General features: G+C 49.0%; 1 protein-coding gene and 1 long non-coding RNA gene across 3 annotated transcripts; both read right to left on the bottom strand.

Annotated features, from left to right (window-relative positions):
- Positions 1-645: 645 nt before the first annotated feature.
- Positions 646-7,968, bottom strand: LOC309438234. Its single transcript, XR_014183737.1, has 3 exons — positions 7,299-7,968; positions 7,098-7,167; positions 646-6,686 (listed from the first exon to the last, which is right to left on the bottom strand). It is a non-coding gene; the product is annotated as an uncharacterized lncRNA (long non-coding RNA).
- A 3,887-nt stretch (positions 7,969-11,855) lies between these two features.
- LOC309438025 (uncharacterized protein) lies at positions 11,856-15,712 on the bottom strand. 2 transcript variants are annotated; one of them, XM_082048932.1, is made up of 4 exons: positions 15,272-15,712; positions 14,483-14,609; positions 13,743-13,850; positions 11,856-13,573 (listed from the first exon to the last, which is right to left on the bottom strand). In XM_082048932.1, the coding sequence occupies exons 1-4, from the start codon at positions 15,452-15,454 to the stop codon at positions 12,279-12,281; spliced, it is 1,713 nt and encodes a 570-aa protein (XP_081905058.1). In that variant the 5' UTR covers positions 15,455-15,712; the 3' UTR covers positions 11,856-12,278. The 2 variants fall into 2 exon arrangements, with proteins under 2 accessions (XP_081905058.1, XP_081905059.1); XM_082048933.1 differs by having other exon boundaries at positions 11,856-13,570.
- Positions 15,713-16,133: the final 421 nt, after the last annotated feature.

The raw sequence follows: 16,133 nt of genomic DNA, 5'->3' as shown, positions 1-16,133 counted from the left end.
CCAGCCCGGCGGGGGGGACGCCCCCAGAGCCGCGAGGAGGATGGAAGCCCTCGTGAAGGTCGTATCTCAGTTACATAAACAATGGGGTATTGATTGTAAGCCTAAAGATTTTACTCTCGCAGTTGCGAGGCTTTTACAGATTGGGGTTATTGAACAACTGGTGGAAATTCTCCACCCGGAAGTGTGGGACAAGTGCACTAAAGCGCTTGCTGAGGAAACGATGTCCTCGGGTAGTGGGAAAAACCTTAAGTCGTGGGGGAAAGTTGTAGAGGCTCTGCAGAAGGCTAGACGAGTGCAGGAAACCTGGAAGGCTGCACAGGCTTTTTTGTTGGCCTCCCCACAACTGGGGGTCGGGGCGGCTATGCAGACTATGCACCCCCCAGATAGTGACGATCCCGCAGAGCCGAAAGGTCTGCGAGAGGGCGACCCACCCGGGGCGGCAAAGCAGACCCTGCACTCTCCAGATAAGGACGATCCTGCTGAGCCCACAGATCAGTGAGAGGGCGAAAACGAGGCACAGGAGCGAGCTAAATCTTTTTGGGGTGGTTTAGTCGAGGAAGCCAGGCGTGCTGCTGAGAAATCAGAGTGAAATAAATATCTTACGCTTTTTCTATAGATAAACAACATTTAATCCAATTCCTTGTATTCCTTAAACACGTGTTCATTAGAGCATAAGCAAAACAGCGCTGGGTGCACTGGGGATTCGCTCCGCCCAACACGCACACCTTTAAACAATAAGAAGTGTGCTTAAATACAGTAAGGTATTACATATTCATAATGAACCCAGGAACGCCTATACATATTCATAACCTTTCCCCGCTTCTGATTAAAATGAGTCTCAGATACCCATTTCCATAGACCCTCCCCTGTTGCGCCTGCTCAGTGCCACTTGGTGAATTTGAGGAGGGGTCTTTGGGGGTCTGTGGATGAAGGCTCCTTCAGCTTCGTCACAGTGAACTTTTTACCTTTGGCTCATTATGTTGAATTGGCTGGAACCCAAGCTGCCAAGTTGATCGAAACTAGACTGGTGCCCCCTTCTGCTGTAAATCTTGGTTATCTTGTCTCCTCAAGTTTACAGCTAGGTGCGGTAAAACTTCTGATCTTGGCATTCGATGGGGTTCTGTTCTTCTTAATATAAAGCTCTAAACTAAGCATTTATTGTGTGACTAAGCCTTAAAGTGTTAGTTAGTAGGCACACATTATAAGTTTTAGTTAACCCTTAAAATGTTAGTTCCCTCTGTCAATATAACTTCATATAGAAGTTTCATGGAGCTTAACTACCTTTTCCTTTCTCCAGGTTCAGAGCCCGTGCCTCATTTGGTTATATCTGTAAACATTAAACATCTTAGCACGAATCACAACTGCATTTTTCACAATTCCCCCGTTTTCCTTTTATCCTACTGATTCGTGCTTTAGCTTCAAAGTTAGCTAGTACTTGCCTAGTGGCAGCTAGGTCCAATTTGGTGTTATCTTTTAAAATCATCAATTTATACCCTGTTCCTTGATCTATAGGCATGGCTGAGATTTGCATGCCTTGGACTCCTGAATGTATTAACTGAATAAAGCACGGGATCATACATGGTACAGACAGTAAACCCAAAAATGCACATACTATCATGAACCCTATTTTCTTCCACCAGGCTCCCCCAAATAAGTTATCCCACCAATGGCTAGTAAGTATAGAACTCGTTTTATCTCCTCTGCTATTTTCATTATAGCTTCCCCATTATCATCTATTTCCAAACAACACTCAGAAGTATTCCATTTCCCACAGACACCCCCCCTCTTCAGCTAAAAGATAATCTAAGGCTACCCGATTTTGGTACGCTGCAGCCCTGGTCTGAGACAATTGTCTTGCTATAAGATTCAGTGCCTCAGCTGTCCGGTTGCTTATTATTTCAACCACTGCTTGCAACCGGACAATTCAGTTTAGCATATATATTGGGGTACGGTATCCCCAGCTTCCATCTTGGCCTAGGTGGCTGGATCATAGTATTCAATTATCCTTTTTGCAGGCCATTCATCATCTTTCCAAGTTTGCGTTCCTTCTATGGGGATATTTATTAAACCCCTCTTTTCTCTGTTTAAAGTTTCATACAGAGGTTTCCCCAGATGACTCCCTTTTTCCTTTGGTAAAAGGAAAAATGCTGGTTGAATTATCCCTATTTTACAGGACCCTCTCCACCTAGGCATTAACTCATTATAAGCTCTATTCCCACATATCCAAAATAATCCATCAGGGGTTTTCCATGGTTCGTTTCTATCGGTAGAGCCAGGATTCTGCCAATATCTCCTTAAATCCCCAATTTCCTCAAAGGGGTTTGCTTTGCTTTGATTCTTCCAGCATATCGTTTCATTTCCCAGGCTACAATTTCAAGACCAATATCCATTAGGTGGACCTGGCCACCAAGTGGGATGAATAGAAGTATTTGATGAATTTGCCCACAACACTAACTTACAAGGGGTTTGTCCAACGTATTCAGTAAAATCTCATTTACCATCATCCCTTGATATGCATATCTGCCCTATTATTATGTGACTTAATACCAATCCTTCTGGTCTTTTTTCTCGAGTTACATGAGTTCTGTTCCATACCAGTAATCCTTCTGGGCTTACACTCTCTCCTCTCCAAGGCCACTGTTCTGCCATTTGAGACCCCCCACATATACGGCATGATGTGACATTTAATTCCCGGGCTATCTTTTCCATAAGGTCTATAAACAGGTTTTTTCCCTACTATTGGTAATTGTAATCCCTTGTCTTTTTGCCTGATTTCTTCATACCAATCACTGCTTTTCTGTACCACTTTCTGTTTCTCTCGCCTTCTTTTCAATTCCTGAGTAGCACTCTTAACTAACTCCTCCTTATACTGATCTTGCACTCCCCCTCCATCTGAATAGCCCCACATACCAGTTTGTGAAAAACAGATACTCTGTTCTCCCCTAGGGCAGGAGACAGAGCCTACACCGAGTTCACCTTTCCCTAGATTAGTTGCTACCCATAACTTCTGCCCTTGGATTTCACATTTTTCCAATTTTGTTCTATAATAACACCCAGAATTAACATGAGTGTGATGACTGAGAACATATTGTGCCAGTCGTCCTATTCTCACGCGCTCATAGCACTTGGTACAGGGATTGGCCAGGCTAAGTTGGGAACAATAAGTCACCACTCCTAGCAAGAGGATCAGGTCCACGTTCTACACCCTCTGCCTCTCTGGCCTACCAGGTTGCAGCTGGCAGCCGAGTTCATCATCTTCTCGACAGCAAGGGTAGTGTCCCCGCCTTTCCTATTTTTGCCATTAGGTGATGACTTTTTATCGTATTCCAAACTCTTGGCCTTCACTTCCCAGGAGCAACAGGACAACACGAAATTTGATTTCTCTTTTTACACTCTATTCTTCCTGTCACTCGTGGACTCTCTAAGTTCCCATACACCCCTTTAGTAAATACCTCCCATCATTCTTCACTATTCTTTTTGTATTCTTCCAGTGACTGTTAGAATTCTCAACCTAGCTTTGGTTTCCTTATCTTCTATTCTTAAATGCTTATTACACAATCCTGTTGGTAATTTCCCTTCGTGGATATGCTTATACCACAGTTCATTACAACCTAAACATCAAATACAGATAAGAGAATTGCATATACAACTTAGTTCAACATGCTTAACTATTAAAACATTCTGATTTTCATTTATACTGGCCATTCATATGAACAATACTGATAGTAGTTACATCACCGATCCCGTGTTAATTTCAATTTCAATTCCCCTGGTCCTTGAGTTACTTTCCAGGTTCTTTCTTCCGTCAGGGGTCCTTTAACTCGAGAGGCGTGTGTCCATCCTTTCTCTGCAGTCCGAACCGCTGTTTCTGTAGTTTCCAAAGTTTTCTGCAAAAGACTTCACATACGCATAAATAAAATGTGGCCCTCTATCAGAGGATATAACAGCTGGAACTCCAAACCTTGGTGTTATTTCATGTATCAATGTTCTAGTCACCTCCTAAACTTTTGCTGTCCTGGTAGGGAATGCTTCTGGCCAACCTGAAAAAGTATCAGCTAATACCAACAAATATCGGTACCCCCCTTTTCCTGGGAGTTCTGAAAACTCAATTTGCCATTGTGGTCCAGGTCACACACGTCTCCTTGGTTCTAGTAGCAATTAAAATGTCATCCACATATTGTAGCATCTGTCCCTCATCAGATGAGGCTTCCCAGGATTCAAAATCTTTAGCAAGCTGATTTCCAAATATTGTCGGGCTATTCGTGAATCTTTGTGGCAACACCGTCCATGTGAGCTGAGTTTTACCTTTATTTTTAGGGTTCACTCATTCAAATGCAAATATTGTCTGGGTAGCTTCATGGAGAGGGAGGCAAAAAGGCATCTTTTAAATCTAAAACAGTAAACCAAATCAAATTAGAGTTAATACAGTCAGAAAAGTGTTTGCTACCACTGGGTAGAGATCCTTTCTTATTCTGTTTATAACCTGATTTGTATGAATCCCTCTATTACTGGCCGAATTCCTTCCCTGTCCTCCCTTTTCTAAGGGCATTGTTTTATCCTTACCGGCTTTTCTCCTTCTTTGATTTTTACCTCGATGGGTGCAGCATTTTTCCAATATATTTGTATACTGACCTTTCTCTAAAGGCTTCCAAAGCCTTCCAACCTCTTCAGTTCCATACTTTCTTATCCTTTCAACAATCTTCCTTTTCCCTGTTCCTGAATAATCTCCAAGCTTCATCTAACAACACTTCCAAATTTCTACTTTCTGTTGCCCTCTCTACTTTCTGTTGCCCTCAGTTTCTATTACTTCTCTAGGGGAGCTCGCACCATTTCAGGTGTCAGGCTACCCCGAGAGGCATACGGCTTGTTCTCCCCCCGCCTCCTTCCCCCTCCGCCGCTTCTAGCAGTGTTGTGTTTTTTTTTTCTATATATTTTTCTTTCTCTCCTTGCTGCAGTTTAGACACAGGCAAGGCCACACGGACGGGGGAGGTTCAGTTTATCTTACAGCTTAGCACAGGCTTGGGATTTATGTTACAACACAGGCCTGGGATATTTCGCTTTCTTGTTTTTCCATTTAATTCCAGTCATAATACACTTCACATGCAGTTCCAATTAGCTCAGCGATAGTTACGTTCCTCAGTCCCATTTACCTTTAGAGACATCAGAAAAACAACATATTAAACATCAATCCCTTACATTAATTTTAGATCCAAATCAGTCTATCCACAGAACAACACTAACTGCAATACAACTAACTCAGAATTTCACATTCAAATCACTTCCCCCACTAATTTACTCTCATGTGTACAGATGCATCTTAAGGGGGAGCAAGGTGGTACTTTAATAATGGAACCAGTTCTCATTTTGTAATTATCTCCCCAAACAAATTATTTTGGTACCAAATATAAATATACTAACTAAAATACTGAGCTCAGACACACAAACCAAATACCAAGTTCAAATATGCGAACAGATCACAATTACACTTCTTCAAGACAATATCTCAATTTTAGCATTGCACCTTTGAACCGCTCACTGCTCAGCCAGGTGGAGGCACCGCTGGGTCTCCCTGACAAAAACAGGTCAGTGCGGCTGGAGCCCCATGGGCTCTCTCCAGGTTTCTCTACTTGTTTTTGAACTTCCTCTTTATGGTGGTCATATTCCCAATCATCCTATACATACCAGTAATTCATTTGTCCAGTACATCTCTTTCCTAGGTGATTTTTAGTTACAATTTGCTAGTCTTCTCAATATAAGGTCATTGCATGCTTTTCTTGACAGTCTTGCTGTTCCATTAATATTTTCCCAGTTTTGCAATACTTCAGCCAAGGGCGTCCCCTTCTCTATGCCGAGTTTTATTTCCCATCCCGTTGAGTCACGAGGTTCAGAAAGGACCCCCTTGCTTTCCAGACTCTTTCAGAGAGGAGTTTAGGTGTGGCTGGATCCAGTCCTAGTCTCAGACTTGGTCAACGGTTTATGTCTAAAGGATATTTTCCCATTCTCAAGAGAGACTTGAACCCCCTCTTGTGTGCACTTTACACGGATCAGGCCACACACTTCGCACTCATAAACATGCTGCAGCAAGGGAGGAATGCGAACCCACCCCGGTATGGAGGAAGATTTAAACTCCCTACAGTTTTTATATGTACAAATTTAGATCCTGGCATAGCCAGTTGTCTTCGGATCTGTATTTTGGCCAGAAAACCTTCCGCTCTCTTAGGGGCTCTTTTGTCCAGACAAAACACCATACTTTATCATTTTGTATTCATCCTTCCGTTTTTGTATGTCACACGTTTCCCCAATAGCTTAACACCCTCCCTAAAGTACTGTATGGAGGAATGTTATCATTTTTCCTTTACATTTCCCGTTCTGAGTCCCGAGGCTTCTCCTTCCGTCTCATCTCCCCTCTCAGATTGCCCCGACCACCAAGTCTACTTTCTTACCTTGGTCTGTGCACAGAGTTTCCTGGTCACTTGTATTGTGCCTACCACTTTTTCCTTTCCCCTTTCTCCTATGGATTGCAGGGATCCGCCTTTTCCAATACAGCCTCAGGATTTCTGTCGGTTTCTCCTGGAGTCCCCACTGACGATCCACAGGACCGCTGAAACCAACGGGGCGCCCCTTCCTGTCCTTCGGCGATAGGGACCCCCAAGATGACGATGTCTCTCCCGGTCGAGCCCCCAGATCTGTAGGAAACAATGCATTTGCAAATATGATTGGCCCAGGCGCATTTTTAATAACGATTTTGCAAGGCTGGGTGTTCTACATAAAGACAGGCACAGCTAATAGGGCAAAAAGCTCCTCCTTATATTTCTCCAAAATCCCAGCCGCGATTTCCCTTCCCTGTTCCCCATTGCTTGGTACTGCACGGTTTATTGACTATCTGGACGCTTGCCTCAATTTAGATACCATACCCTTCCCCTTAAATTAACTTGTAAATACAGCTATCTGTATATATTTCAGGAAGAGACTGTATTTTACATTAAGGATTCATAGTCCTATGTCTCTCGGTCCTCCCACCTAAATTAACTTGTAAATACAGGCATTAGTTTGCATACAGACATCAGTATATATTCCGGGAAGAGACTGTGTTTTACATTATGGATTCCTGGTCCCACATCTCTCGGTCCTTCCCCCCTGCTGGGCTCAGGCGCCAGGTCCTCAGTTCTGTAAAAACAACAGTTCTGCGTTAAACATTCCCTATAAATTTCCTCCTCTTCTTTTTACTTTTGTTGGTTTTGCATTATCTTATGATACAGTCTAGTAGGTGGCTTAAACCTGGGACAACGTAATTTCACCTTTTTCACCAGGGGTTATACATTCAGCATTGCTTCTTTCTTCTTGTTCTTTTAGCAGCATCATTTTAGCAGAGCACGGCAGTGGCCCTAAAGGCATTTGCTTTGATAGAGCTGTCTCTATAAGGCGTTGAACAAGTCCTTGGACACACGGAATGATGCAGCATGCTGTAGAAATTAGTGCTTCTACTACTACGATTAAAGAAATAAAGACAGATACTATCATTTCTTTCCATTTTCCAAACCAAGATTCTAACCATCCCGTGAGTGAACTATCTATTCCTGAATTCTCAGCCAATTCTGCTGCTAAAGTCGTTGAGTCCTTGAGTCTGGTTACAGTGCCGTCGGGGGCAGTATTGGTTGGGATAAAGGCACAACACCTATCTCCTAACATTACACATGCATCACCTTTGTCTGCCAGCATCATATCTAGGACCATCCTATTTTCCCATGCCATTCTACTAGTAGCATCTAATTGTTCAGCGATTCCATCAACTGCTTGTCTAGTATAATTTATAAATTCTTGTTGGTTATAGTAAATATAATTTATCCAGTCAACATTCAGGTTTATATTTACCAACCAAAAGAAAAAGGACTCAAAGCCCGCAGCTCCTTGATTTCTTGCTTTGTGTTTGCTGGGGACCCCTCTGGGGACCCCAATTGAATCGAGATAAACTCTGTCATCAAAGGAAAACCCCAAGCTTTTTCTGTTGCCCTGTTTAATTACTGTGTTCAAATGCCAGGGCAGAAGGAATTGCCAATGAAACAATGTCACAGGTACCTTCCCAGTGGGGAGTAAAATGGAACGAAGTGTCATCTTCCCGCAGTACCACCAAAGATCCACTCAAGAAGCATTTGAGGACGTATGAGGACCAACTTCCCATGACTCTACCCACCTCCTCATGTTCCTAGGAACTTGGTATCATTCCTGCCCTGTCGTGAGAGACAGGCAGTACGGTTTCCAATGATTCCTGAAAATGCCAGGGGCCACTATCTCCCCTGTGGTGCAGGTCACCTCCCCGTTTTTGAGGAGTTACAAAATGTTTGGTTCACTGATGCCTCTGTCAAATGAGAGGGAAAACGTGGAAATACAAATACAAATAGAAACCAATGAAAAATAATGAGAGGGGGAGGGTAGCACCCAGGTAGAAGAGTTGGTAGCAGCTTGGAATGTTTTCAACATGAGGCACAATCTCTTTCTCCTGTCTACATCTCTGCTGATTCTGTTCCTGTCTTTAAGGGGTGCACTGAATGGCTCCCATTCTGGGAGTAAAATGGGAGGGAGGTCAATCGGGTACCTGTATGGCAGAGAGAAAAATGGCAAGAAATATTAACCTTCGGGAAAGAGGGAAAATTTACAGTGGCTTGGGTCGCTTCCCATCAGAAGAATGAGACTCCTGCCAGCCGATGAAAGAGCAAAGCAGATGAGTCGGCCAGACTTGCTCCCGTATGGAATGACCCTGAGTCAGAAGATTGGGAAAGGTTATTATAACGATTACACCTCAAAAGGGAACACACTGCGGCTCAAGATCTTTACTGAGAAGTCCAAGACCATGATAACGATCTGAGTGTCCAGCTCTGTGATGATCTAACATGAAATAAGAGATCCATTAATAAGTTTGATACTGCTCTAAGAATTGACACTGGCCAAAAGTGGGGAAAAGATGAATGGACCCACCACAGACCATACAAAATATACAAACCCAAACTTTGGTTTCCCGGGTAGGGCAGCGTTGCCCGGCGGAGCTGGCGTTGCTCCAGCAGCTGCAGGGCAGCACCTGGATGTCCTGGGCTGGACTCCGCAGCAAACCGGAACTGGATTCAGGGATGCAGCGTCTGGAACCGGGCCTTGGATCGCAGGTACGACAGGCAGGGTCCTCTTCAGATTCCGGCCATGGTCGAAGAGAGTGAGGCCCTCGTGATCTCCCACTTCTAGTGGGTGTATGATGTGTATCGGATGGAATACTTAGTTGGTCAGTTTTGGTCACCTGTTCTGTCTGCCACTCCTTGCAAATACACCCCTCTCACTTCTGGGACATGCAAAATTCACCAGTAACGTTGGCTGCCATAGCAATAAGTCTAAACCTGGGTCTCTTCTGCATACCATTGCTACCGTTATGGGCTCCGGAGCAACCCGTGTCTGAAAAAACATGCAGTCAACTTAATAACACTGCAGTTACTTAGAAGAACTGAGCTGAAAGCAAATTTCACTGAAAGAGAAACTGGTCTTTTTTTTAATTGAACCAGGACAATCCGGCCTGGCACATTTTTCCACCTGGCAGCAGTGCCGAGCTCCTCGCCCCCAGGCTCCTGCAAACGTGAGCAGTGTGGCCTGGGCAGCGTGTGAAACGCTTTGTGCTGAAGGAGCAGAACGGCGGGAGCTGTGTCCGCAGCTACAGGAGAGTGTAAGAAGAGTAAGAGGTGAGACTGATGGGGGACACGAGTAAGTGCCTTGGGGCATTGAGAGGAAAGACAGACAAGAATTATGTGGGGGGAGGGAGGGGGCAGTAGCGGGAAAACCGTTCTCTCAACTGGGCAAACATTTAATTTTAAAATAAATCAGCCAGATCGATGAACTTTAGCAATTACTTCTTATTTTTAAAAAGCACCTGTAAAAAGATACTTTTTTTTATTAACCAGCAGCCAGGGTCCCACTCCTGAATTCTACATTATCTTCCATGGATACGGCCACCTCTGCCGTATGGGGAAGGAGGTTTGATGGAAAGCTGAGCCCGTGGGAGGTGGCCTTAGTATTATATAACCTGTTCCTTAAGGGCATCTTGGTCTTTTACTTTGGTGGTGCACCATACCATCTTTGGTAGAACAATCTGAATCCCAAAACATCCAGTAACAGAAAGATCGATGCAGAAGGAAGGCAGTTCTATGATAGATGGGAAAGCAAATGTGTGTTTGTGTTTCAAGGGGAAAAAACAGTATGTCTTTTGTGTTATGAGACAGTGTTGGTGATAAAGGAGTGCGATGCACGTCAGTATTTGGAGACCTAACACAGAACTAAATATGCTAAATTTAGCTTTCAACAACAACTGGTACAAGAATTGCAAGGCAGACTGCAATCAGAGCAGAATATGATGACCAGAGCTGTAGCCAAAAATGATGTAGCCGTGATAGCTAACTTGATTGTGGCCGAAGAAATTGCTGGAGCTTCCAAGTGCTTTCCAGAGCATGCATTTTTGAAGCAATGCACGCTAAAGGTGTGTGAGCAGGAGTGCCCCCATCAAATACACACTTTTGCAAATGTCAGTTTGTCAAGAAACACCACGGCAAACCGTGTTAAGGAACTAGCAGGAGTCTGACGACACAGCTGGACGAAGAGGCGTGCGGTGATCTGGCTTTTTCATTACCCGTTGATGAAAGCACAGACAATGCAGACACGGCGCATCTATCCGTTTGTATAAGAGGTGTCAAGGCAGACTTGTCTGTCACGGGGAGCTCTTGGATGTCATTGCCATTCACGGAAGACAACAGGGAAGGACATACTTGATGTGGTGGAGAAGTCCACAAGTAATCATAAGGTATCGTTGTGTTATCCATTAAGAAGCTCTGTGTGGTGTGTGCACAAGTGCAGGCACGTCGCAGGAAGAGCCAGAGGCCACGAATGCATTTGCTAAGAGCAAGTTTTCTCTTAGTTCCCTCTCGACCGGGGGATCTCCGAAGTAGCACCTCAGCTCCCTCGCAGAGGTAACACAAGCGGGGACGCAGGCGCTGGTCAGTTCAGCCCTGGGAGAAGATCACTGGCCTGCTGAGCTCACCTGTATTTCAAGGTTCCAGGCAGGCGCAGCCTCCCGCTCTTTCTCACAACAGCACAGGAATCTCAGGCACAGTGATAAGTTGTCTAGAGTTTCTCACAGACCTATGTGAGGTTCTACTGTGGAGGTTCTGCTCGTCAAGCATACAAGCTCAGCAAAACTATTGCTGTGATGCATGTGCTTTTTCTACAGACAGCTGCAAGTGACTTGAGCGTATTTATATTTAACTAAACTCCTCGCCGTTCTTCTGCTATATTCCCATAGAATGGACATCCAGACCGATCAACAAGGATCTTCCATGCCATGAGCATCATGCTTCGTATTCAGAGACTCGCGATCGGACGGCTGGTGACAGAGTCAGGATGGAGCTGGGGCAGAGTTGGGACAGACAGGGACAGAGACCCATTCTGGTTCTGCTCCATTTCGGGGAGTTCTGTTTGGGAGTGTTATCCGCTCAGCCTTTGGCCATCCTGCCGTGTTGCAGGGAACTCTGAGCCTTTCAGCCTTTTGTGAACGTTGATGTTCTGTAGCTGCTTTGCTTTCCTCGAGTGCAAGTTTGTTGAATATGAGCAGAACTTGACAACACACAGTTAGGGATTTCAGCAAATTTAGCTACTAACTAATGCAAAGTAGACAGTATACTAAAAATCACACAGTCTTAGACATCTAAGTGATTCATTCCATTTGGAACATATTTCTTGAAGCGAAATGACTGATACAAAACACAAATTGGGCTCATCCAGTGATCTGAGTAACACCCGTGGGTTGAAATAAAGACAGAAGAGGAAAAGAATAATGAGAATGCAAATGACGTAAGAATATACAAAACAAGTGATACACAACACAATTGCTCACCACACGTGGACTGATGCCCAGCCCGTCCCTGAGCTGTGGTGCCCCAGGCCCACTGCCCCCAGTTTCTGTACTGACCATGACATCAGATGGTAAGGAACAGCCCTTTGGCCACTTTGGGGCAGCTGTCCCAGCTGTGCCCCCTCCCAGCTGGCAGGGCACCAGAAGATGAAAAGTCCTTGACTGCTCAGCATCAAACAAAACATTCGTGTATACGAAATATTGTTCTCATTTTCATTCCAAAACACAGCACTAAACCAGCTACTCAGAAAAACATTGACTCTGTCCCAAACAAAACCAGGACATCTCCCCACAGCCACCTCCGCAGCAGCCCCCAGACCCCAAAGGCCCCTCAGCAGCAGATTCAGGGGGTGCCGGGCTGCGGAGGCGGCTGCAGGCTGGGGGTGCCGTGGGTGCGCTGGTGAGCCAGCATGAGCCTCTCCTTCCAAAACCGCTTCTCGCAGACACCGCACTGGAAGGGCTTGGCCTCTGCCTGCCCCCCGGCTGGGGAAGGACCCTCCCTCTTCTGCTGGACACCCTCCAGCACAATATCTGGGTCCTTCTGCACACACTGGTGTCTCATCAGGTGCCACTTCTGCTTGAAGGTCTTACCGCACTTGCAACACTTGTAGGGCTCCTCCACGGTGTGGATGCGCTGGTGGCTGATGAGGTTCCACTTAACTCTGAAGCTCTTGCCGCAGTCAGTGCAGGTGAAGGGCTTCTCCCCAGTGTGGATGCCCTGGTGCCCAAGCAGGCTTCTTTTATGGCCAAAGCTCTTACTGCATTCCGTGCAGGTGAAGGGCTTCACCCCGGTGTGGATGCACTGGTGCCCAAGCAGGCTTCTCTTTTGTCTGAAGCTCTTACCGCACTGTGTGCAGGTGAAGGGCTTCACCCCGGTGTGGATGCTCTGGTGTCCAAACAGGCTACTCTTCCGGTTAAAGCTCTTGCCGCAGTCGCTGCAGGTGAAGGACTTCTCCCTGGTGTGGATGCACTGGTGCCCAAGCAGGCTTCTCTTTTGTCTGAAGCTCTTACCGCACTGTGTGCAGGTGAAGGGCTTCTCCCCGGTGTGGATGCGCTGGTGGATGATGAGTTTGTTCTTCTCACTGAAGCTCTTGCCACAGTCGTTGCAGGTGAAGGGCTTCTCCCCGGTGTGGATGCGCTGGTGAATCAGGAGGTTGCTTTTCTGGCTGAAGCTCTTATCGCACTCGGTGCAGGTGAAGGGCTTCTCCCCAGTGTGGATGCGCTGGTGGCTAAGAAGGGAGTCCCTCCGTCCGAAGCTCTTGCCGCAGTCGTTGCAGGTGAAGGGCTTCTCCCCGGTGTGGATGCTCTGATGCACAAGCAGGCTTCTCTTCCGGCTGAAGCTCTTACCGCAATGCGTGCAGGTGAAGGGCTTCGCCCCGGTGTGGATGCGCTGGTGGTTGATGAGGGTCTTCTTCTCCCTGAAGCTCTTGCCACAGTCAGTGCAGGCGAAGGGCTTCTCCCCAGTGTGGATGCGCTGGTGTATGATGAGATACCGCTTGGCGCTGAAGTTCTTGCCACAGTCGGTGCAGGTGAAGGGCTTCTCCCCACTGTGAACGTGCTGGTGACTCAGCAGGTGCTGCCTCTGGACAAAGCTCCTGACTCCCTTGACCTCCCTCTGGGTCCCGGGGCCAACACCTGCTGGGGAGGAGAAAACAGGGTCAATGGCACCGACATCATGGGCATGTTGCACACCTCCCCACGGGGAGCAGCAAGGGCACCCTGCCAGTCCCCCACCCTTGCAGTTGCATGGATCACCCGAGGCAAGGAGACAGTGCAACCTTGACCCCCCCTGACCCTGGGTACCAACCTGGCACAGGTGTCTCGTGCCTCTGCCGTTCCCGAGGGGGCTCTGGCACGCACGGTGTCTCTTCTCGCTCTATCTTGCAGATGATCTCTGGCTTTTCGGTGGCCCAGCCTGTCCGGGGCACAGAGAGAAGCCCCCTCTCCCGCACTGCCGGGACAGCAGCACCGGCCCCCGCACCCACAGCCCCAGCATCCCCCCCACCCCGCTCCTCTCTCCTGTCCCTGCCAGGCTGCGGCTTCAGCCCCCACATCCCTGCACCTACAGCGTCCTCTCGCCTCGCCCCCGTCACCTTGGCCACTCTCCTGCACACAGGACACCTGGGAACAGCTCAAAGCTGCCCCAGGGAGGTTTAGACTGGACACGAGGAAGCATTTCTCTACTGAGGGGGTGGTCAAATCCTGGAACAGGCTGCCTGGAGAGGCAGTCGATGCCCCAAGCCTCTCCCTGTTTGCGAGGCATCTGGACAATGCCCTTAACAAGATGCTGCAGTTTGTGGTCAGCCCTGAAGTGGTCACACAGTTGGACTAGATGAGCACTGTAAGTCACTTCCATCTCAAATGGGCTATTCCATCGTATCCCACTTTCTCTCCGGAACACTCTCCACAGGATCTGCCTGGCAGGGTCAAACTTGCAACTGCAACCACCACGTCAACTCTTGGACAGCCCTTTCAATGGCTCCAGCTCACTTAAAGAGATGAATTCTTACTTGACCCCAGCCCAACACCACCAGAGAGAGTCCTCACCCAGCGAGGCGACCATCTCGTAGTTCTCCAGCATCACCTCCCGGTAGAGCTGCCGCTGACAGCCCGACAGCTTTGCCCACTCCTCGGGGGAGAAGTAGAGCGCCACGTCCTCAAACATCACCGACATCTGCAGCAAGAAGCACACCCGGCTCAGCACACCCCACCGCATGGTTGCTAAACACCTCTGCCGAAACCTCACTACTGCCAGGCAGAGCCCCACTGGCACCAGGGGCTTGGGCATTCCAAGGGGAACACTGGGAGAGCTCAGAGAATCCTGTGCAAGGGAAGGCTGGGGGCAAAGGGGCAGTGTTGGCACAGCCAGGTGGCACAGTAGGATCACTGGGGCATGGGGGGCTCTCTCAGCACGTTGCTGGGTTGGGGGACACTCCACCAGCGGTGCCAGGAGAGGGGCAGTGCTGGCAGGCTTACAGGCAGGTTTCCCCTGTTCATGCCAGATCGGGGATCCACGCCAGAGCAGCAGGGACTGTGCCCTGTCCCACACCCACGCCACAAACACGATCACCCACCAGGACCGGGCACAGCACCGTGACACAAGGGCTGGCCCGAGGCCTGGCAGCAGGCACGCTCCTGCCTGCCCCTGCCCGTGGTGCGGCTCAGCGGGCAGGAACTGGAGCACCCTGCACCGCACCGGGTCTCAAAACACTTCGCACTCACACAGCCCCACAGCAGCAGGTCCCAGGGGCGTTTTGCCACTGCTGCACCACAGCACCACCCATGGCAATCCCAGCCCGTGGTGTCCCCAGAGCCGGGGCCGTGCCTGACCCCCACCTTGCCGCAGCAGCCTGGAGCCCAGCGCATCGCTGCTCTCGGCACGGAGATGGAGGCCCGTGCAGGTATTGATCCGGGAAGAGGGAGACGGGATGCTCTGGATTCCACACGAGGTGCCTGTCCCGTCACCAGCTGCACCAGCACAGCCAGGACAGATGGTCCCTGCAAGCACAACATTTCCATGAAGAAATCAGGGGCACAAGTTCACTCACCTGCTCACAGCTGCCTTCCCTGCTCCCCGAGTCTTCACAGCTACTGGGAGAATGACCCACCAAAGGATCCAAACAGCTTGGGATAAAAGTGAGAAAGAGCCACGAAAAGAAAGGTGTTTCATAAGCCTCCAAGTACCCAAATCTTTCTCCCGTGCCCCACAGGGGCAGCAGGAAGATGTGCGGGGGTGTCCCGGGGGTCTGAGCACCCGGCCCGGCCCCAGCCCAGCCCTTCCCAGCGCCGGGGCCGCCAGGGCCGGATCCAGGGGGGCCCGGGCGGCTGGGACACGGAGCAGCGTGTCCACGTTGCACGGGGGCCACGGGGCGAGCCGGGGAAAGGCCGGAGCGCCGGGGGGAGCCGGGCCCTAAGGGGAGTGCGGGGGGGTCCGGCAGGGCTGGGGGGCGGCCGGCGGAGGGGAGAGCACGGGAGAGGCCGTCGGGGCCGGGGTTCCCTCCGCCGGGACCCCGCGGGCCAGCAGCGCCCATCCCCGTGCCGCGGGCCCGCCGCCCGCCGCCCCTACCTGCGCCGGGGCCGCGCCGCCAGCCCCGCACGGACAAAGGCGGCGCCGGGAGCCGCCGGCAGCGTCCGCCCGGGAGGGCCGCCCGCCGCCGGGGCAGCACGGGAGGTGTAGTCCTGCCGCTCCGCCCCGCTC

This window comes from Streptopelia decaocto (genome assembly GCF_964273445.1).
Source record: "Streptopelia decaocto genome assembly, chromosome: 1".
Taxonomy (NCBI): domain Eukaryota; kingdom Metazoa; phylum Chordata; class Aves; order Columbiformes; family Columbidae; genus Streptopelia; species Streptopelia decaocto.
This window is presented reverse-complemented; position numbering and strand designations above follow the sequence as displayed.